Source organism: Globicephala melas, chromosome 7 (genome assembly GCF_963455315.2).
Source record: "Globicephala melas chromosome 7, mGloMel1.2, whole genome shotgun sequence".
In the NCBI taxonomy this organism is placed as follows: Eukaryota; Metazoa; Chordata; class Mammalia; order Artiodactyla; family Delphinidae; genus Globicephala; species Globicephala melas.
The window spans coordinates 206,823-229,116 of record NC_083320.1 but is presented as its reverse complement, the minus strand read 5'-3'; the positions used below and the strand labels follow the sequence as shown (position 1 = coordinate 229,116).

The window sequence follows — 22,294 nt, the reverse complement described above, 5'->3', positions numbered from 1 at the left end:
CCCCGGGCCGGCATCGCCCTGCGGCGACATGGCGCATGGGGGGCATCCGTACGGCAAGATGGCCGCGCCGGCGGGCCTGAGCGCCCGACGGGCTCACGAGCCCGCCCCGGTGCCCTGCTGCCCGCTCGCGCCTGCTTCCGCTGCCCCGGTGGGTCGCTGCTGGGATTCCCGGAAGCACGACGCAGGCCGCCGTGGAGCCGAGCGCGCGGGCCCGGACCTCCGCGCTGGGTCAGCCGTACGCCAAGATGGCGGCGGCGCACTTCCGTCGCGTACTTCCGGCCCCGCCCGCGCCCGCACCCGTTCGGCCCGGATTGGCCACGGCGGCGGCCCGTCGCGTCTCTCTGCGGAACCGTCGGAGCGACGCCGGGCTCAGTCGGCGGCTCTGGAGGGAAGATGGACGCAGGTGAGGGTCGGCGGGGCGCGGGGGGACCGGGGCGGCGCTCGCCGGGCCGCTTGGCGCCGAGGTCTGGGCCGGGGCTTCGCCGGCGCGGCCTGGGCGCGGGGCGGAGCGGGGCCCTGGGGCGGAGCGGGGCGCGGGCGGCGTCCGCGGGAGGCCGGCGCGGGTCTGACAGCCCCGTTTGCGTGTCTCTCGCTTTTCCGGGCCGCCCACAGCGCCCCGGCGGCCGGTCCCCCGGGCCCGCGGCCGGCTCGGACGATCGGGGCAGCGCGGCGTCCGGGACGGCGGGTGGGGACGCCGAGCGGTGCTGGAGGCCGGGCGGAGCCGGTCCATGACACTGCGGTGGGGAAGCTTTTGTCCGTTCGCTAGGAGTTACGAAGGGGAAACTTTCACTCTTATAAAGTTACGGGGGTGGGCTGGAGGCGAGCAACATACTCCACCACTCAAACCATACGCATTTTTTTTTTTTCAAATTCAGTAACCAGTAGGTGATCTAAGCGTTTTCCGTGACTGAAAAGACGGACTGAATCCATCTCATCATGTCTTAATTCTCTAACACAAAGTGTGTGGGGGCTGGGGTGGGAGGGTGTGTGCGTATACGTACGTATGTGTACATCTGTGGATGTGCTGTTGTGCTCTGTTTCATCATGTTTCTGCTCCAGGGGGGAGAATTGTTTAATTTTTGCTGGCACGCTATTTTGGATATTTGTCCAGTATCCTTGAAAGCATTCTTACACCTTGAAAGGCCCTCTTTTTCATCCCACAGCAGTTTTAGTTCTTTTATAACTTGTAGGGAGTGATTTGTATTCAAGTATCCCCACATCTGTAAAAACTTTCTTCTGGTTTAATTCCACCTATCATTCTGTATGGCATTGTTTTTGCCTCATTTTTTTTTTCCTGGTAGCTGCAGTGTAAATTTAGTGAATTCTCAGTTTGGAAACTGTAATATAGACCTGTATGGCCAATATTTCAGTGACTTGTGGCATCTTGTCACTTAAGTCACAAGGTAGTAGGACAGAATGGTAGCCATGACTCCCGAAACATGATGTTAACCAGAAGTATTGTGAAGTTTTTCAAAACAGAAAAAGTACTAGGCCCGGGGTCGGGGAAGGAATAGAATTATTTAGTCATCTACTTTCTTTTAGGTTATGACTGCTTGGGTGCCTAAGAGCATTCACTGGGAGACTCAGTTAGGGTGGAAGAAACAGTTTTGTGATGGTCGTTTTACGTTAAACGTGAAAACCATCACGTTAAAGTTGAGTAGCCACATGGCGATACCTCATGGGACACAGATCACTGCTTCAAAGCAGAAAAGCTGTTCACGTTTGAAGGCCTCTCTTGATGCTAATAAAAACGTATATGACATTTGTAGGGTGTTGTGGAGAGTTTTCTTTCTGCTGTGGTGCTGTACCACCTTTTAGGATGATTAATGGTCCAGCCTCCCCTCATCCCTGGAGTCCTTACAGATTCTGCCTTCCTTGCCAGATGTTATGCAGTTCCTGGTTGTTTTTATAGTCATCCGTTCAATAACTATACTTATTACTGAGTGTGGGTTTGTGTCTGGCATTGTTCTAGACCCTGGGGCTAGAGAAGTGAACAAAATAGATAAAAACCGTGTGCTGGCTGACATGCTAGACACGACACCCACGGTGTGGCTCGTGGGCGGGTGACGTGGGTCAAACAGGAGGGGTTTGGAGTCTCCAGGATGGCCCAGAAAGGTCTCACCACAGAGGTAACTTTTGACCAGGACTCAGAAGCAGTGCTGGGGGAGGGCAGGCGTCCTGCTCCGGGAGCATCCAGTGGCCAGTGAGGCCAGGGTACAGTGGGTGGGGGTGAGAGAGCTGAAGACGGAGCAGTGATGCGGCCCAGGTGAGGCCTTGTTGGATCGTGGTGAGGGCGTCCGAGCGGGCAGAAGATACTTCGGAGACTTTGAGAGGAGGAGTAACGCGACTTGCTCGGGCTGCCCTCCTGCAGATAGGCAGCAGCGAGGCCAGGAGACCAGTTAGGAGGCTGTTGCAGTACGCCGCGCACGAACCCTTGGAGGCCTCGGTCAGCGTGGGGAGAGGGCGTTGACCTCTGGCTGCCGCTGCAGGTTGAGACAGTGGGACTGTACCAGTGGGACGTGGCGAGGGCAGGGTGGAGAGGGAGGGGCTGGAGATGGTGAGGTTATGGCTTGAGCTGAGACACTCAGGTGGGGAGACGTGGGGAGATCCCGCTTGGTGGGGAGCTGTTAGGAGTTTGGTCTTGTACATGGTGACCATGAGGTACCTGCAAGATGTCCATGTTGTGACGTCCAGAGAGCCTTGGGTCTGCAGGCCTGGAGCTGAGGGAGGAGGGCGGGGCTGGAGGTAGAACTGTGCGGGGGGCCACTTTGGACGAGGTCACTGAGGGTCTGAGTGTGGGAGGAGAGAGACAGAGCTGGGGATGGGGCCCTGGGGCTGCTGTGTAGAGGTCTGAATGTGGCAGGCAGGCCCCAAGCACTGTTCATTCAAACACGCCCGAGGGGCTTCCCCGGTGGTGCAGTGGTTGGGAATCCGCCTGCCAACGCAGGGGACACAGGTTTGAGCCCTGGTCCAGGAAGATCCCACATGCTGCGGAGCAACGAAGCCTGTGCGCCACAACTACTGAGCCTGCACGCCTAGAGCCCGTGCTCCGCAACAAGAGATGCGACCGCAATGAGAAGCCCGCGTACCACAACGAAGAGCAACCCCTGCTTGTCACAACTAGAGAAGGCCCGCGCGCAGCAACGAAGACCCAACGCAGCCAAAAAAAACCCGCTCCAGTTGGCACTTAAATCAACACGCTGTCCGTTCCTTGAGGACAGAGCCGGTGTCTTGTGCTTCATCTCTGGTACTTTACATTGTGTCTGGTATGTGGCTGGCCATCGAAGAAGCAGAACTTGAATTGGTGTTAACGCACACATCCCTGTCCTGTAGACGTTCCTGGGCTGCAGAGTCTGTGTGTAACGGAAATGCAGTGTGTTGGCGTCAAGTGTGGCTGATGAGGAGGGCAGCTCACTGCAGGGCAGCAGGGCTCGCTGTGGACGCTCTGTCCAGCGTGGCCACTGAAGCGGCGTGTGCAGTATTCTCATGCCGCTGAAGTTCCAGCTTTTCTTCCCTTCCATTCTCCTTCCCTTCCTTCCTTTTTTCATTCGGAACTGAACCACCAGCGTTTTCATATAAACTATTTGGGATTTGAAAAAACTATTTGCAAACCTGTTATCTTAAACATAAGCATTTTCTGAAGGAAAGGAAGATTCCTTGTTCTAATTTTATTCATAAAGCATATATAATATATGTATTTACGGAGTATAATCTTTCAGAAGCATAAGCATTTTGAGGAAATGTCTTTGAAATGTGGTACATTACACTTAGCTCTAAAGGAAAAGTAATGGTGCATGATTTTTGTCGTTCTCCCTGGATGAGTTATGTAATTGGGACTGTCATGTGGTTACATTTATGGAGCACAGTTTGCTATTTTCTATCATATTAATAACATTAAATTGAAACATTTTAAAAATGGAATTGCCATTCGGTTAAAAGGCTTTCCACTTCCTCTTCTGGGTGTGATCAGGGACACCCTAGGGAGGAAGAGGTGGAAAATCAGGCATTTGGGACCCAGGTGACCAGGTGGGAAAGGTGTTTCTAAAAGGCTTCTTTCTCAAGGTGGATGGTGCCTGTCTTGCTTCTGTGTGTCATCTTATTTCAAATTAAAATCATGGGACTTCCCTGGTGGCACAGTGGTTAAGAATCCGCCTGCCAGTGCAGGGGACACGGGTTCAAGCCCTGGTCCGGGAAGATCCCACATGCCGCAGAGCAACTAAGCCCATGCGCCACAACTACTGAGCTACAACTACTGAGCCCGCGCGTCTAGAGCCCGTCCTCTGCAACAAGAGAAGCCACCGTAATGAGAAGCCCGTGTACTGCAATGAAGAGTAGCCCCAGCTCGCCGCAACTAGAGAAAGTCTGTGTGCAGCAACAAAGACCCAACGCGGCCCCAAATTAATTAATTAATAACAAAAAAAATTTAAAAAAAGATTTAAAAAAATTAAAATCATTATCTGGGCATCTGGAGACTGGACTTCTTTGGGAAGTTGGGCTCCTTTTAACTCAGGAGATGTGTGAACTTCAAATGAAATGATGTCGGATGTGAAGGTGCTGAGGTTATCACAGGGCTGTGGTGTGAGACGAGGTAGCCCTCTGGGCGGAGTGCGGAGGCTGCTGGCCTCAGTCCCCAGTGGAGCTGGTCAGTCTGAGAACAGTCGATGAGGAACCTTCGAGGGTGGGCTCCTCATGTTGGTCGGCCTCTGTGAAGCTCAGTGATCGTGAACTTTAGTTTTAAAAGGGAAAAGTATTAGTTTTTCTGCTGGAGTCTTTTCTGGACTGGTGTTCTGTAATGTTTTCTGTTCTGCACAAACATGAATACATATTTATGGCTAAATTAATACCGATGATAAAACAAAAGTGTTGTTTGGTTCAGGGAAGGGGGAATTTAGTTTCCTCTTGTAAGTAATGAGGTCTGAGATCACACGAGGAAGAGGCACAGGAGGTGCTCAGAGCCATGGCTGGGGGTTGCCCACGGTGCTGGAACCCGTCCTGTGTTCTCAGCCCACTGGGCAGAGCTGGCAGCTTCTCCCCATTTCGTGGGTGAGGAAACTGAGGCTTAGAGATTTGAGTCGGGTGTCATACAGCTAGCGTGTGGATTCTCTGTCTCCAAAATCAAATCTTAATACAAATTAGGAAGTTGAACACTGGAGGTGAATGGAATTCGGAAAAGTCTTTCATTTCTCCGTTACACAGGCTGAGCCGAAGGTCAGGGAGCTGGGGGTCCGGTCCAGGTGCCCCGGCCCGTGGCCTCGCGGGTGGGTGTCAGGAGGGAGGGTTGGTCCCGTCCTCTGCGCAGGCCCGCGGGGACTTTCTAACAGCGGCCCGGGGACGAGAGGCCCTCCGCTCGCCGCTCTTCTGGTTGAAGCCGCCGCAGGTCCGTCTCTGTGCTGCTTTCCGGGGTGGAAGCCTGAGGACAGTGAAGCAGCCCGGGAAGTGGCCGGCGGCCCTGCCCTTGCGAGCGGGCTCCGTTACCGGGTCCGGGTCTGGTAAAGTCACTCGGGCGGTGGACGTCGTCCCGGGTGTTGCACCTCCCTGTGGTCGCGGGCCTTGGAGACGAGGTCTCCTACCCGCTTCAGCGATGCCCCGCGTGCGCTGCCCATCGCCACCCAGTGAGGATCAGAGCTCTTCTTGTGTGTTGACGTGTTTCTTCCTCCCATGAGCCTCGAGGAAAGCAGCAGCACTCCTGCTTTACCAGCGAGGAAACAGGCGCGGAGGGTCCCCACGGGGGGAGTGACGGACTTCTGGCCCCGCGCGCTGACCGGATGCTCTGCCCGGGGCCCCGTGTGGCCCGGAGAGGGGAGCAGGGCCTGCGGGGTGTCCGCGGCTGGTTCAAGAGGCAGGTGTGACCCGCACCCAACAGGGGGCAGGACTCGGGTGGTCCTGCCATCAGGAGGAACAGGGAGGTGTGGGCCCAGGGGACGTGGGGACCACCTGCATTGTCACCTCCCGGCTGCACCTGAGCTGCCGGGCCCTGCGGCTGCCACCTTGCCCATTTTTTCCCTTCAGGTGCCTCACGCAGTGAGGACTCTAAAGGCTGAGACTGCACAGCCATCATTCTGTCAGTTACAGCAGGAAGCTCGGTGATGTGTTCTAACTTGATAGGTAGGACACCTGTTACTACCTTCCCTCTGAAGTTGGCTTTGTTGCCTATAAAGTTGGCTCATTACCCTGAGAGATGTGCCTGCTTTGCATGTGGTGTCTTTGGAGATGAAAAATCCCCTCCACTGCAGGGCGGCCGGCCGTCGTCACCTGGCTTTCAGAACGAACCTTGTTTCCTTCTCTTCCTTATCTGCTTGTCTCCCTCGTGGTGGTAGTTTTCTCACTGTGGGAAGCTAGGTGTCTCAGGAGTGTCTCAACAGTCCTTTGATGTGTGCCGCGTCCCTCTGTCGCTCAGAGCCTCCAGCGTTTAGAAGGCATGTCTGCCTTCAGTTCAAGGCTGCAGTCTCCTGGGGTCTCGGTCCAGCAGGGTGAGAGGTACAGTCCCACAGCGCTGTCAGTTGAAATCAGGTCTTGTTTGCGTGCTTTTTTCTTGGAGTCATCTTTGTGGGTTTTGAGCGTACGTATCGTTTAAGCCTCGAGGTCAGAGAAGGCCGTGCTTTCTGAAGATGTGGGGTGGCTTTCGAGGGGCAGCAGAGACACATGATGTTTTCAGCTCCTTGAAAAGGTAGAACTTTAACTCATCTCAACTCGGTTTTTATAATCACCTGCAGAAACAAGTAATCTTATGTAAAAAAGGGGAGAGAGAAACTTGGACATTAAATTATTTACCCCTGATCCCAAAGCGGCCTGGCTGACATCGTCTGGAGAGGTGTGGACAAGCAGACACATCAGAGAGAAAAGAATGTCTGGAAAGACATGTTCCCTGCCTTGCACCCAGCCCTCTGGGCAGCAGAGCTTGCTCTGGAAGCACAGGACTCCTCTGACCCTGTAGGATTTCAGGTGAAAAGAAAAAAGGCAGAGCTGGGTCTGGGTTCCCAACGTTCGAGAATTCTATTTTTTTTTTTCTTTTTGCAAGGGGGAGGATCCCTTTTTTTAAAAAAAATAATTATTTTTGGCTGCGTCAGGTCTTAGTTGCGGTATGGGGAATCTTTCGTTGCGGCTCGAGGGCTCAGTAGTTGCAGTGTGCGGGCTTAGTTGCCCCGCGGCATATGGCATCTTAGTACCCCGACCAGGGATCGAACCTGCGTCCACTGTATTGGAAGGCGTATTCTTAACCACTGGACACCAGGGAAGTCCCAGTTTGAGCATTCTTGAAGCGGTGAACACAGGGCCTTCTGTTGAAGCAGATTTGTTCGTTCAGTGAGCGCTGCTATCCCAGCCCTGTGACTGTGAATTTGCTGTGCATCCAGTTAATCCTTTTGGATGTAGTAGAATTGCTTGTCTTCGTCCTTGACGTTAGTGACACCAGCTGATCTTGGAGCCTTTTGTCTGCCAGCCTCCTCGTGAGCCCCTCATGGGAAGGGTTTCAGGGACACTTCAGCGCTGCGCTGCCGGGCATCCTGTTATATGTTCCGTTTTATGGGTGAGGGGCTTTCCACACCAAGAGGCTAAGTGCCTGCTCGGGAACCTCCAGCCTGTGAAGGCCGGAGCTGGGAGGTTGTGGGATGTGGACTGGCAGGGATGTGCGTGCAGCAAGACACTGTGAGGCCCTGAGACATCTGGGTGGGGTGCTGCGACCACCACGTGGAAAAGGATGAAGAAACCACAGGTGCGGCGTGGCTTCATTTATGGATCTACACATACAGGCTTCTGGAAGGAGAGTCAGTGCTGGGCACGAAGCTGAGGGTGATTTTTTACATTTTGTAGTCTTCGGGGTTTTTATTTTTTTTTTATAAATAGCATGTCATTTTTACCGAAAGGTAGGGCTGTTGAAAAATAAACTCCGGTGTGGGGGAAACGCATTTAATATCTTTGATTTTCCAAAGAGTTGAGTGCAGGTGAAGGGTAAGAGAGCACTGTGGAGCTGGTGAGGCAGCAGCTGGGGAGATGGGGTACCTGGGACACACTGTGTGCCCCTCACCTCGCGGGCAGTGGCTGAGCTCTGTCGCCTCCGGGGCCGTGTGCAGAGGGAGGGTGTCCTCTGCCGGAGCTCCAGGGCGGTAGGGACACGGCCTCTCGAGCTTCTTTGTGGAAGCCACACGGAAGGGGGTGCTCACAGAGGAGGCGCTCAGGCCTTGGAGACACAGCAGGTGGACGCTGCTGCATGCACGGCACCTCCTTAGGAAGTCGGGGTGCGCCCCCCAGGTTCCAGGCCTCGCGGCACCCGGGACCTTGAAGGGCTTTGCACTAGTTTCAGGAGGTCAGTGTCCCTCCCAGGAGTAGTGCTCTGCCCCTCTGCTGCTCACTGCATTACGGCTCCTAACCCAGAAGTCGGGATGGCCTGGGAGCCCTGGGACGGCCAGGAGGGCTTGCTCGACCTTCTGTGCCATCTGGGGCCGCCCTCGTGTACAGAGATAAAGGTTTGACCTCTTGTGTTTTTGTCTTTTTAGAGTTAAATTTAAACCAGTTAAGGGCTTAAATCAGGTGCCTTTTTTTCCCCTCCTTTCTGTGCCCTGGGCCTGGCCCCCAGCTGGTCTCTCACCCTTGGGTCTGCCAGACAATGACTCTGTCTTGAATTTGAGAGGCTCAGGAAGTGGGTGCAGGGCCGCTGCCGGGTCGCGAGTGTTTGATTTCTCAGTGTAGTGGTGTGGCTGGTGCACTGAGATGCAGAATTCCACGTGTGCTCTTTGTACGGAGATGCTATAAATTATCTCTGATGTTGTTTTATGAAATCACAGAACTGTCATCAGAGTGTGTCTTTGCTTTCCATAGCTACTCTGACCTACGACACTCTCCGATTTGCTGAGTTTGAAGATTTCCCCGAAACCTCGGAGCCTCTTTGGATCCTGGGTCGAAAGTACAGCATCTTCACAGGTACCAGCCCTGCCGGAGCCTGCTGCGCTCTGCGTGCTCAGTCTGCAGAAAGGACCGTCTGGTGGCGGTAGTTGTCTGCTGTCTCTGTAGCATGTGCCCTGGAAACTGACGGCTGTGCGTGTGTTTCTTCTCTCGAACGCTCTCTAGAAAAGGACGAGATCTTGGCCGATGTGGCGTCGAGACTTTGGTTTACATACAGGAAGAACTTCCCGGCCATTGGTGAGTACTGTTTGTTGTAACGTGGGATGAAGCGCATGTGATTCAAGAGGAAAACTTAGGTTTCTAGCTTTGACTTCAGTGTGTCAAGTACTTGTCACTTGGTGTCATCCTGAGGCAACCCTCGTTAAATAAACCGGCTGAGGTCTTGCGCCTGGTGGTGGCAGAGCTGGATTCCGAACCCAGGGCCCCGATTCTGCTGAGGCAGTGCTGTTTCTGACTGTAAGCCACACTCTATTACTGGGGCCTAAAATCTGGATAATGGGTCACGACCGGCATTGGAAACGTAGAGCAGAACGGGGCGGGAAGCGGTGTGGCACGTCACGGTCGCGCTGCAGCCTGCTGCTCCCGGGGGGCTCGTGTGCCTGTGCATCTGGTGTTGTCCTGCGTCGTAGCTGTACAGCGTGCTTCTTGCTGTTGGTCCAGGATGTTGGGACGCCCTTGCTCCGTACCCGTTGCCTTTTCTAGTATCTCCCACACCTAGTTGTGGTGGGAGCTGAAGGTGGATGTGACGTGTTTCACGTGATACGAAAGCATGTTCCATTGAAGTGATTCTCCTCGCGGTACCCCTGGAGGTGGACAGATGGGGCCTGGCTCCGCGCCTGGCCTCTGCCAGTCAGAGAACCCCAGGCCGAGGTTTGGGACCAGGAGGCGGCCCTGCCTTGGCGGCCTGTCTTGATTGGTCCCACTGCTAGATGTGCTTCCATCCGTCCCCCAGAGCTCGACGTCTGGGAACACTGGAAGGTAGGGGGTGTGGCCATCATCACCAGGGTTAGTGTCTAGTGACAGGGCTTGTCAGACATGCTCGGGAAATGTTGGTTCATCCAGCGAAAGTTCTCCTTTCACCCCTACTTGGCCCTGGAGTCAGGGGTGGGGTCGCCTGGCCTGTGAGGCTCACTGTGTGGTCGGGAGGACAGACACCTGACCTACAGCGTCCTGAACCCATAGGTGTCTGAACCCACAGGGGCAGGGCAGGCTGGAGGGCAGCCCTGCGTTTGGAAAAGCCATCGGGTGGAGCGCGGTGGCTCTCCCGGCCGTGTGGTCTGTGTCGGCCTTGGCCGCGTGGAGCCAGCCGTGTGGGGCGTGGGTGGGTGGCTGGGGCTGCTTCTGCACACCTGGCTCTGCCTCCCCCAGTCCCACCGCTGCCCCGGGAGGCGGGCCTTGTCCCCTGCGCGTGTGTGCGGGAGGGGCTGCCAGAGGGGCGGGCAAAGGATGCAGCCCCCCACGGTGGCCCGCGTGGTCTCAGCGCTGTTTCCTGTCATCTTAGGGCCTGTCCTGCGCACACCTGGTACCGCGGTGCCCAGCGTCAGAGTCTCCCTGTGCCCTGGCCGGTGGGCGGCGTTTTCCGCGTTACTCATGAGGCTGAGCATCTTTCCATGTTTCCAGACATTCTTTTCTCTCTGTGACTTGTTCACGTCTTGGCCCATTTTGAGGGGGTTGTTAGGACGTTTCACTTCCCAGCAAACGCAGCCTTGGTGTGAGCAGGTTCACGTGGCATGTGTCGCCTGACGCGGAGGTGACCCGTGCGTGGGCTCCTGGCCGCGGTCTGACGGTGAGTGCCTCTCTCTCTCTGTCCTCCACGGCAGGGGGCACCGGCCCCACCTCGGACACGGGCTGGGGCTGCATGCTACGGTGTGGACAGATGATCTTTGCCCAAGCCCTGGTGTGCCGGCACCTGGGCCGAGGTGAGTCAGCCTGGGGCGGCCACGTCTGCAGGAAGCCAGGAGGGTGGTGGGGCCAGGTCGGCGGGAGTGGGTCACCACGAGACACTTTAGGATTTGGGGTTTCCTTCAGCGACGACCCAGTGGTTCTCGTCGGTTAGAGAAAGGGGCTTTAAAGAAATGTTGATAAACGTTTGTCTTGTAGAAATTATTTTTAAACTACTGAGCCATTCTCTCCTTTCTGTATGGATTTGTCTTGATGTGTTGGCATCTGTGTATTTGAAATCCCGGAGAACTCGGTTCTTAAATTTAGAAAGGTTCACGAGAGGTTTGGATACCACGAGTGCCTTGAGTGCCTTAGAGAAATGAAACCTTCTTGCCTGTATTTTGGTGAGACTGAACTTCGTCTGTGTCTTCCGTAGACTGGAGGTGGACGCGGCGGACGAGGCAGCCGGACAGCTACTTCAGCGTCCTGCACGAGTTCCTGGACAGGAAGGACAGCTGCTACTCCATCCACCAGATAGGTGGGGGGTGGCAGCGCGCCGGGCCCATGCCTCGGGACGCTGCGGCGTCGGGTCCCCGAGAGCTCTGGCGTGCTGTGAGGCGCAGGCCAGCAGGGTGGGGACGGCCCTGGGCCAGTGGTGAAGTGCTCTGAGGCGCCCCGTCTCTGGACACCAACTTGGTGGCCTTGGACGCTGGTCCTCCCGGGCTCCGGCCGGCAGTCCGGGCGCTCCTGTGTCTTAATCCAGCTTCTGAGCGTCGTGTCTCCACCTGTAGACGGAGGTGCGGGTAGAGCCCTGAACTCGCTCGCCTGGGCCATGTCCCCAGTCCTGCTGCCCGGTGCAGGTCGGTGGGGAGGGGACATCTTGAGGAGGAGTCTGTCCCTTTGGGAGGACGCGTCCTGGTGCCAGTCAGGAGCTCGTGCCCAAGGCAGGCTTCCTGTGACGCGCGCCTCACGCCACACGTGCTGGGATCGGCCTCTGTGAGGCGCAGGGAGGGGTGTGGGGGTGGCGGGGCACGTGTGCCGCTGACCGGCTCTGTTTCCTGCAGCACAAATGGGAGTCGGCGAGGGCAAGTCCATCGGCCAGTGGTACGGGCCCAACACCGTCGCCCAGGTCCTCAAGTAGGTGCCGAGCGCGCTCCTGCCCCCCCTGCAGGGTGGCACGGGTGCCTGGGGTGCTCAGCCTTGCCTCAGTCTTTGCTGCTGAAGGAAATAAGGGGTCTCGTCCTCTTTTCAGGACCCTCAGGAGGGTCCTCAGAGGTGACCGTGCCGGTGGTCTCGCGAATTGGGATTTCCGTTTCTAGTGAGGCTGAATGCCTTCATCCAGATGCAGCCACTGGATCGGGCCTTTGCTCCTTGTGTGTCGCGTCCTCTCCTGTGCCATGGTGTCTGGTGGCCTGGGAAGTGGGAAGTGGTCGTGGGGTGACGACACTCAGGCGGGCAGCCTGTGGCCGCCTTGGGCCTCCGCCTCTGCTCCCGCCCATCCCCTTGCCTTGAGACCACTGTCTTCAGCCTTGGCTCCCCGCGCGTCCGCCTCGCGCCTCTGCCGCCTGCTCCCGCGCTGCAGGAGTCCCCGTGGGCGCCTCCCTTTGCCCCTGGGCCCAGCGTGAGCCTCCTCACCTGCTGCTGGGGTCAGTTCCTGGGGTCTAGGACACTTGCTCCGCTTCCTGTCCAGCTTCCAGCTGATCCCCAAGCCCACTGTGTCTGTGTCTCCTTGCCCAGCCCCTGGGATTTCCAGCCCCCACTGCCCTTTAGCGTCCTGGCCCAGCCCCGCTGCCCTGAAGCAGCCCGGTCGAGGTCACAGTCAGTTCCATCATCATGTCCCAAGGCCGAGTTTCAGCCCCGACTTACTCAGCTGTCTACAGGCAGCCCCCGGTGTGGGTGCTTGCCGCGCTCCTTGGAAACCTGGGCTGCTCAGCTGTCCTCTTCTGTCCATCTGGTCGCCGGCACTGCTGAGCCCTGCGGGCTTGTCTCGCGCCTTTGGTCGCGGCTTTTCACCTCCTGTTTGCGCACGCGCAGCTCCTGATTTGTCCCAACTCCAGACTCACAACCAGACGCTTATTCGGCAGTGCCCCTCAGATGCCCAAGGGGCACGTTGACCTAATAGCCCAGACCCAGAGCTGGCCCTGCCCTCTGCTCCAGTGCAGCCCACTGCTCCTACAGGAACGCAGCACCACCCTTCCAGGGGCTCAGGCCAAAAGCTGAGCACAGCCCACCCACGTGTGCCCGAGCTCTGAGCAGTGCTCTCTGCCCCCCTGGCCCCCCCCTCGCCGCCTTCTCTCTCTACCATCCTGGCGTCTCCCTCCAAACTGCAGCAGAGTCTGCAGCAGAGTCACATCCTCAAGAAACACGGTGGCCATCTGTTCCTCTTCTCTCAGCTGTCCTGGGGTTTCCCGCTGCTCCCGGGAGGGCGGCAGGCAAAGGCCAGCATGCCGGCCCTGTCCTCCCCCTGCAGTGCTGTGCCCTTCGCCTGGAGCGCCCCCCAAGGCCTTCCGCGTTGCTCCCCGGGCCTCTGCGCCGAGGCCTCTCCCACCCAGGCCTCCCTGCGCCTGCGTCAGAGGAGCGCCCTCCCCTCTGCCCCTGCTCTGTGCTTTCCCCAGGCACTTAGCTCCCCTGGAGTGCCAGCCTCTCCTGGGACTTGGTTTCCTGTGTGTCCGCGTCTCTCAGCACGGGGACCCACCTGGCCCTCGGTGAGCCCGGGAGGGAGGGGAGGGAGGTAGCCGGTGGAGCCCTGCAGGTGGCATCCGCTCTGGCCTTCCCACCAGGAGACCAGGGGCCTCCGCCCTCCACCCGTGTCCCCAGGTGCGCTGGGTGCGCTCTCACCTGGGGAGCCCCTGCACAGCCCCTAAGGTGAGCTCAGAGGCCTTCCCATCGTGCCTTCGGTCACGGAATCTGCTCTTCTTTCAGAACCGTAATTCCTCGGCCACAGTGACCCACCCAGCACGGTGACTCCCTGCTGGGCTCTCTGTCACCCGCAGGTTCTCTGTGAGAACTCAAGCCGGCCGTTGGCTCAGGGGCCCTGGGGGATACAACGGGGCTGGGCCTGCCTCGGGCAGTGTCCGAGACCTGGGCTTACATTCTGGTTGTTGCCCGTGTCCAGCCTGATCGGGAAGTGGCACCCTGGCAGGCTCCTGCACAGGACCTGCCCTGCACGATGGCGGCTGGGTGTGGCAAGCGTGGGGCCCGGGCGAGAAGAAGCGGCCGGCAGAGGCCACAGGTCTTCGAGCTGTGAAGGCTCATCAGTGTGTTCTGCCCTCTCTGGTAGGAAGCTCGCCGTCTTCGACACGTGGAGCGCCCTGGCCGTTCACGTAGCGATGGACAACACGGTGGTGATGGAGGACATCAGTAAGTGAGCCAGAGCGCGGTGTCGTGGCAGACGGGACCAGGGCAGCTCGCTTCCCTGCCTGGCCCGTGGGCCCTTGAGGGCGGTGCCGGCCAGGCTGAGCGGAAGGCCACTTGGTGCCCACGCTGCTTCTGCGTCTTCGTTACAAATAATTGACGCCTGTGTGCTGAGTTCAACTGCAAGGCCCTGTGTGTGCCCTGATGCGCCATGAAGAAGGGCGATTCACACTGGCCCTGGCCATCTCGTCTTCCGGCCATGCCAGGCGCTACTGGAAGTGTTTAGAATTCTGAGGAGTACCTGGGTTCATGAGGTCTCCTGATGGGAAAGCAGAGAATTTAGACACGTTGACAATGCTAATGGGGCTAGAAAACTACAAATGGGGGCCTGGTGCAGCCAGAAACCCACCCCTTACTAACAGGGCATTTGTATGGGCCAGGCCACGCGAGGATGCAGTGAGCCCCGAGCTCAGCAACGACAGTCCTGCTTCCCTGCGCTTGTTCCAGAGACACCAGAGGGGCCGCGCTAGTGGCGACCATCTAGTCAGCAAGGAAAATGTTCTCATCACAAAAGAGCCTCAGAATCAGCGAAGCAAAACTTATAGTAAATTAAGAGAGACAGTATGGCAGATCGAGTATATAAAAATAAAGTTACAAGGATGTGAATAATACAGTAAGAGCGTTTAGCGGAACATGTGTCAAACCCTAGATTCTGGTAGCAGAACATACCTTTTCAGAAATGTCCATGGGACATTTATATAAACTAATGCAGAGTACATAGAAAAAAGGACAAACTCTTACTACCTAGAAATGTCAAACTTCTGTTTTAGCTTTTGGGTCAAAAAGAGTCAAGTTTACAGACTACATATCAGAATCTGATGTGTACTGAACTCAGGAGAAAACACGTACCTTTAATACTGGTGACCAGATCATAAAAAGTGAAGATGAATGGGCATCCTGCAGTTCAGCTCAGTTCTGGCCCTGTCTGCACACCTGGAGGTGGCATCAGACCCACAGACTGGCCCCCGCCCCCAACTTAAGACCCCAGTGGCCAGTGCAGGTGGTCACCTGTGCTTCCGACAGACTGGCTATGGGTTGGAGGTTCCCACGCCCGTCTCCTTGGCTCTGTTACTTTGCTGGAGCGGCTGGGAGATCCAGGAGCACGTCACTCACTAGGCCACAGGTGTGTTTAAGGACACACCGCAGGAGCAGCCCGATGGAGGAGATGTATGTGCCTGGGCCTTCTGGAGTTTGTGGAGGCTTCGTGACACAGGCCCGTTTAGGTTTGGATCGGGCCTGTTGACCAGGAGCGTGCCTGGTGGCGGTGTCCACGGTAGAGCGACCCGGAAACGGCTTGCTCCCTGTCAGTAGCGCTGCCTCGGTCACCTGTTCAGGACGCACCCCTGGTGCCTAGCGGCTCGCGAGTGATCTGGCGGGGATACATCACACGCACTGAGGATGTACTACGTCGGGTCTGAAACGGTGGTGTCTCTAGTGCGTGCACCCCTTCCAGTTTATCTGCTGGCGCTCTTCTTGGGAAGAGCCCTCTGTTCTCCCCTCTGCCCTCGCCTTATTTACATTTGGAAGACCTGTTTTTAGAGCCAGCAGCTTCCTGGATTCTGTTTTTAATTCAAGGTGTTATCCCTTATGGTCATTATTTATTCCTTGTCCCAAATTCGACTGCCTCTTTGTCGTTTTTGTTGTTCAGCGTTCTCTTTCTGGCATTAACTAGACTCAGGCTCACCTGGTACATTCCCTGCCTCATCCCTGGAATCAGACATTTTCCCCCTGGTTCCTTTTAGTGGGGAAAGGTGTTTAGGAACCACGGACGGGGTGCCTGGTGTGCTTGGGGTACTGGAGTGGCTCTCTCCTACCACTGAACCCTGTAGTTAATCCGATTATTGAAGGATTACCCAGTGTGTTTAGACAGAAGAATAAGGAAGGAGAAAAGTTATCGCTCGTTGCTGTCCTTGCTGAGCGGGGACCAGAGGGGCCCTGGGTCAGTGCTGCGTCCACCGGGCTGGTGGCTCTGTGGTGCTTGTCTTATTATTGCTTCTAAGATGCATGTAAATGTTTTCTTGCATTATTTTGTGTGTATGCTTTATTTCACAATAAAAAATTTAAGTTAAACGCATAGAAAATGTGCAAATTTATTTTTTTTCCTCTCGGCAGCAGGGTTAGTGTTATACTTTATTTTCCAAGTTTGAGGTGTACTTCAAGTACTTGACTTTTTTATACTCGTTTCCTGTTAACAGTGTAAATCCTGTAACTGTTTCTCTTGGGTGAACTTCTGCCTACTTCGTTTAGCCCATAAAAGCACGTGTCCCTTTTTCAGGAAGGTTGTGCGGGAGCAGCCTGCCTTGTGCCGGGGCCGCAGCGCTTCCTGCAGGTTCCGAGCCGCGCTGTAACGGGCTCCCGGCCGGCCCTGAGGTCGCCAGCAGGCCGTCACCATGGAGACCGCTGGTGCTGCTGGTCCCGCTGCGCCTGGGGCTCACGGACATCAATGCGGCCTACGCGGAGACCCTGAAGGTGGGTCTGTGCTGGCCGGTGCCCTCCCGCCTGTCTTCCCTGCCCACCGGGGGGCTGAGGCCCCGCGTCCTCGCGAAAGCACTAGCTGTCTCCGTCTTGTCCGTTCCAGCCCTCTGACCGCCCTGCGGGCCCCCGGCCCCCGCCAGCTCACTCGTCCCTGCTGCCACCTCCCGCAGCCCTTGCCCCTCTTGCTGACGTGGAGCTGCTGGCCTCCCGTCTCCATCTCCACCCCCCGCCCCCACGGTGCGCCGGCCACTCCCTGCGCCTGTCCGCCCGGCGTGTGTGCAGGCTGGGCCGACCCTGTCTGCGCCTCCCCAGCCTCCCCTTGTCCCTTCCGGCTGCCCGGGGCTTTCCTGAGGACCTGCAGCCTCGGCGTCCGGAACCCGCACCCTGTGGGTCTGGTCTTCGTCTGCGGTTGTCCGCACCTGGCGCTGCAGGGGGAGCGGGAAGCCCCTCGCTCAGTGGCCCGGCCTGTCTTCCGCCCCGCAGCACTGCTTCATGATGCCCCAGTCCCTGGGCGTGATCGGAGGGAAGCCCAACAGTGCCCGCTACTTCATCGGCTACGTGGGTGAGTGGGGTCTGCAGTGACGTCGGAGGAAGGGGCGTGGTCTCTCGGGCAGCCCCCCCCCCACTTGACAGGCAGTGTGCCCCCACCTGGCCGGTGCGACGTGTGCCCTTTTCCCGTCCAGCCACGTGGCGCTGGTGGCTGTGGTGAGGCAGCTCTGTCGGCCTCCCGCTGACCTGCCTGCTGCCCGCCCAGGTGAGGAACTCATCTACCTGGACCCTCACACCACGCAGCCAGCCCTGCAGGCCTCTGAGCACTGCCCGATCCCGGACGAGAGCTTCCACTGCCAGCACCCGCCCAGCAGGATGAGCATCGCAGAGCTCGACCCGTCCATCGCCGTGGTGCGTCCCCCGCTTGGTCCCACTGTCGCCAGCTGCACGCGCGTGTGCCCGGGTGTCCCGAGGCATTTGTGCCCAGTCCTGCTGCTTTAGGATGAGAAGGAAGGCATCCCCGTTTCTGTAATCTCAGCGTTTTGGAATAAGTATTATGCTCACGTGGCTTAGAACTCAAAGGAGCACGAAGGGCTGACGGCAGCCTCAGGTGCGGCCCAGGCAGGCGTGTGCGCGCGAGAGTGTCCCGCGTCGCTGCCCTGCAGCACCCCTGCGGGGCTTCTTGGTCTGTCTTCACTCTTTAGAGTAGCCCAGTCTGCACAGCGGTCCCTAGGAATGAACCTCCTCGCTTGCTCTCTTCTGATTACACGGCTGGAATTGTTGGTTGTTCTCAAAATAGGTTTGAAAGAGGCCAAAAACACCTATAGGAATCATAACACCCCTAGGGGAGTGATTAACTGAGTTGTGGACACGATGAGGCACTCGGTCCTGAGAAGGGACGACCCCAGACGCACCGCCCATGGGTCTCGGTCGCGCCCTGAGGTCGGTGGCGGCGGGCTGGCGCGTGGGGGCTCCACTGTCACAGGAGCCCCCCCCCCCCCCCCGCTGTGAGCTCGTGAACATCAGGTCAGGTGGGAGCGCGCATCCTGGCTCTCATGGCCGCGGAGGACGGCTGCTCCGGGGAAACAGGCCTCCGTCTTCCGGCCACATCCCGCGTCTTCTCACACCAGGGCCCTGAGAAGAGCCCCGAGTGCCTCTCTGGTTCCCCAGCTTCTTTTTCTCCACGTGGCGGGTTGAGCATTCCCAGTAGCTCATCCCAACCCTGGAGCCCTGCAGACGGTAGCTCCAGGGGGACGGGGTCCGCATGTCTGGTGTCCCCTCGGGAGGGGTCCGCTTATCCCCTTGTGCCGCATGCTGTGGGCCACTAAGGCTTGCGGCCCAGCCCCAGGGGCACGGGGAGGGGCGCGCTCTCTGCTTTGCCCTGACTTGTCATTGTGACCGGCTCACTCCCCGGTCAGTCCAGGCACAGGGCGAGGGTAGAGCTGTGGACGCAGCCCACAGAGGGGCGTAGGGGCTGGAGAGGCGAAGGGGGCCGGGTGTGCGGTGGCCACCACGCCCAGGACGCGCACGGCGGCCGGCGGGTGGGGCGTGTGTGCCACTCGCTTCCTGCTGGCTTTGGTTTCAGGGCTTTTTCTGTGGGACCGAGGACGACTTTAACGACTGGTGCCAGCAAGTGAAAAAGGTTGGTGGGGCCCCGCCCCCGCGCGGGTCTGAGGGTCCTTCCTCCCCTGCTCCGCGGTGCTCGGCTGCACCGCGTCTCGCGCGCCTTGCCTGGTCCTTGGACGCCAGGTGCGTCCTTGCTGTGATCAAAGCGCGGGGCCAGACTCTGCTGGAGGCTCACTGGGATTTCCAGTCCCGAGTCTGGGTGGTGAGGGGTGGCGGGCTTCCTGCCTGCGCACGGCGCCTCCCTCCGCCCACGGGGCCCCTGACGCGCTGTGTCCTGCTGACAGCTATCCCTCCTTGGAGGCGCGCTGCCAATGTTTGAGCTGGTGGAGCGGCAGCCTTCCCACTTGGCCTGTCCTGACGTCCTGAACTTGTCCTTAGGTGAGTCCGGATGCCCCAGGGCCCCGTCTCAGGTGGGGACGGGGGCGTCCCCTGCCTTGAGGCTGGGGGTGCTGCCTGCGTGATGCTTCTGCCCTGCCCTCCACCTCCCCAGGTCCCGTCCCAGTTACCTTTGACCTTTCACGCTGTGCGGCCCCTCGGCAGCCCCTCGTGAGTGGGACCAGGGACGCTGCTGGTGCTGCCCTCCCTCCTCCCACCCGCTTGGGGCAGCACACCCGCAGCCCGCCCGGGCCCTCCCGCGGCCCCTGGTCCTGACAGCCGGACCAGGCCAGGCTTCCTGTGCTGATGTGGCATAGGTGGCTCCGTCCCCACTGCCCGGTGGCTCTGGGCTTGGGGGCGCCTCCCCCAGAGTGCATCAAGTACGTGGCACGTGGGGAAAGGGGACCCACCAGGGGGCCCTGAGCACATAGGGACTGCCCTGGGGAGGACTACAGACCACGCCTCACGGGAACCGCGGGGGTCGGGGTGCCAGCGCCAGACTCAGGACAGATGCCCCACCACACCCGGCTGGTGCAGGGGGCGGGCACCCCTCCTGGGATGGGACCCTTGCCCTCCTGGCCCCCGTTGCTTCCCTCTGGGCTCTGGTGAGGGGCGTGTCTGCCCCCAGCTGCACATGCCCTCACCCGCCCAGGCCCTTGTCCCTGTGCTCACAGGGCCAGAACCCCTCTCCCACCTGCTCGGACCCCCCGCCCGGGAGGAGGGCGCCTCAGCCGGGTGGTCCGGGCACCCTCCGGCCTCCCTCCGCGCCCTGGCCGGTCCGGCGCTGGGCAGGACCGCTCCTTCGTGGGGCGGGTGTGCTCACACGGGCCCTTGTTCCTCGGCCCGCACCCCAGGCTGAGCCACGCCTGGCACCTGCTGAGGTTTTGTCGTGTTCCTTCTAGATGCTTCTGACGTAGAGCGACTGGAAAGATTCTTTGACTCAGAAGATGAAGACTTTGAAATCTTGTCCCTTTGAGGATCCTGCAGTTGGGGGACGGTCTCACTGGCCCTGCAGGGGCGCTCGGCCGCCGCATCTCATCCCGCCTGCCGCCGCCCGCCCGCCTGCCGCCCACAAAGAGGCCCGCGCCGCTGGAGACCCAAGCGCCAGACACGCACGAGGGGCTCTCCCGCCACACTGCCAGCCCTGCCCGGCCCCGCTTCCTCCTGGGCTCCAGGCCCGGGTTCGCTTTGGAATTAAAGTCCTGTTTGAAGTTTCGTGACGGACATGGCTTCTGTTGGGCGTGTCCTGAGCCAGGCTCCGAAGACGTGGCCTCCAGGGCCATCGCGGCGGGAGAAGGGGCCGAGGAACCACGGCCCGGGCCTCCTCGCATTGGGAGGAGAGGAGCAAGGGGTGGGGGCGGTGAGGCCCAAAGACATCGCCATGCAGGTGGCACCGGGACAGACGCGCCGCCAGAGCCGCAGGTGAGGCCGTGGGGCCCCCGAGCTGCTGCTTGCCTGTCGCTCCAGCATCCCCGGGGCCTTCTTCCGCCTCCCGGTCAGCGAGGCTTCGGATGGTTTGGGGCCGGAGGGTCAAACCTCAGCTTTGTGCCTCTGCCCCTCGCGCCCGCTGGAGACCTTCTGGACGGACGCCAGCACCCGCCTCCTTCATTCAACCTGTGTTCTGGGCCCCGGGCACCGCCGCACGCAGTGGCTTTTGTCCCACCAGGGAGCGCAGGCGGGGGTTTGGGAGCCCAGGAGGTGGCAGCCTTCTCCCCGGGGGCCTTCCTTGCAGAGCCCTCGCCGGCCTAGCGAGCGAGCAGAGGGCATCCCGGCCCCCCAGGTGTTGCCGACGTGAGTGCTTCCCTCCATCTCCCATTCTCTCTCCCCTTCATCCCCCCGTCATCCATCAGGTCGAGTTGGGTGGGAAGGTTTCCATTCCTTCTGCTGCGCCGCTGCTGGCAGGGCCGGGGGTCTCGCTGCAGCTCCTGCTGGCGGCACGGACGGCGGAGGTGGGGGCCACCCTGAGCAGCGGGGGCTGTGTCTCGCGTGTGTCGGGAAAGGATTACTGAGGAGCGCTCACTCTTAGCCGTACAGTGCGCGATTCTTAATGGCAAATAATAACAGTTTCAATAGAAAACAAGGTTCGTCTGTGTCTTGATTTTCTCGGAGATATTTTCGGAGCTGTAGTTGGACATGGTAAGAATGAGAACAAGTGTTTTCTAAGCTCACGAGGGTTCTGAGGAAGGACTTGGTGGATGGACGCGCTGAGCTCGTTTGTTGCCAGACCTCCTATTTGGACCTGGTTCCGCGACACTGATTCTCGACTCTCTCTGACTCGTGTGGTTTGCGTTGAAAGCAAAAAATGCAGGGGAGGGGCTTCCCTGGTGGCGCAGTGGTGGAGAGTCCGCCTGCCGATGCAGGGGACATGGGTTCGTGCCCCGGTCCGGGAAGATCCCACATGCCGCGGAGCGGCTGGGCCCGTGAGCCATGGCCGCTGAGCCTGCGCGTCCGGAGCCTGTGCTCCGCAACGGGAGAGGCCACAACAGTGAGAGGCCCGCGTACCGCAAAAAAAAAAAAAAAATGCAGGGGAGCCTGATTTTGGGAAGACGCCCTTCTTCTTTCATAGACGGGGAGGGAGCAACTGCGGTGCCGGGTGGCGTGTTGGCTCCCTGGGCAGCGTCCCTGTAGGCGCCCCGTGCCTCAGCCGGTCACCCCCGAGCGGGTCACCAAGGATGTGAACAAGGGCCTCTCGCCCTGCCCGGGAAGTCCTGGTGGGACAGTCGGAGTGACCCCGGCCCACTCGGCTCACCGCTTCCGCCTGCCCACCCACCCTCCAGTTTGGGTGCAAGGGGACCAAGGCCAGAGGAGAGCAGGAAGCGCCATGGCTCAGAACCTGAGTCCTGGCCTCCAGAAATGGCCGCGTTGGCTTCTTGAGCTGTGACGCCCTCCACACGCAGGAGCCCGAGACAACACTTACCTCTCAGGGCCCTGGCGGGCAGAGGTCAACGGGGCTGTCCCCCTGGGGTCCCAGGGAACTGGCTACCTGTCCTTTCCGGCTCCTAGGAGCCCCCGCGTCCCCTGGATCAACTCCCACCCCCCTCGCAGAGCTGGCATCGTCCCCTCTGACCAGGCCCCTCCCGCCTCCCGGGCTCTCCAGGGTGGCCTCCCACCTCCTGGTTCCTTTGGCCAGGTGGGC

The 22,294-nt window shown here is 59.0% G+C and overlaps 1 protein-coding gene across 2 annotated transcripts; it reads left to right on the top strand.

The window, feature by feature from the left end:
* The first annotated feature begins 28 nt into the window (after window positions 1-28).
* Window positions 29-21,236, top strand: ATG4B (autophagy related 4B cysteine peptidase). 2 transcript variants are annotated; one of them, XM_060301551.2, is made up of 14 exons: window positions 29-403; window positions 8,815-8,916; window positions 9,064-9,135; window positions 10,719-10,817; window positions 11,216-11,317; window positions 11,571-11,723; window positions 11,844-11,916; window positions 14,060-14,139; window positions 16,469-16,662; window positions 17,152-17,230; window positions 17,423-17,568; window positions 18,743-18,799; window positions 19,068-19,161; window positions 20,061-21,236. In XM_060301551.2, the coding sequence occupies exons 1-14, from the start codon at window positions 394-396 to the stop codon at window positions 20,132-20,134; spliced, it is 1,335 nt and encodes a 444-aa protein (XP_060157534.1). In that variant the 5' UTR covers window positions 29-393; the 3' UTR covers window positions 20,135-21,236. The 2 variants fall into 2 exon arrangements, with proteins under 2 accessions (XP_060157534.1, XP_069901970.1); XM_070045869.1 differs by lacking the exon at window positions 11,571-11,723 and having other exon boundaries at window positions 289-403; window positions 20,061-21,231.
* Window positions 21,237-22,294: the final 1,058 nt, after the last annotated feature.

Excerpts from the sequence above, each read along its gene's own strand:
- ATG4B (XM_060301551.2), top strand. Across the intron at positions 14,140-16,468 it reads GGTGGTGATGGAGGACATCA|GAAGGTTGTGCGGGAGCAGC; the intron begins GTAAGTGAGCCA and ends TCCCTTTTTCAG. Across the intron at positions 16,663-17,151 it reads CCTACGCGGAGACCCTGAAG|CACTGCTTCATGATGCCCCA; the intron begins GTGGGTCTGTGC and ends TCCGCCCCGCAG.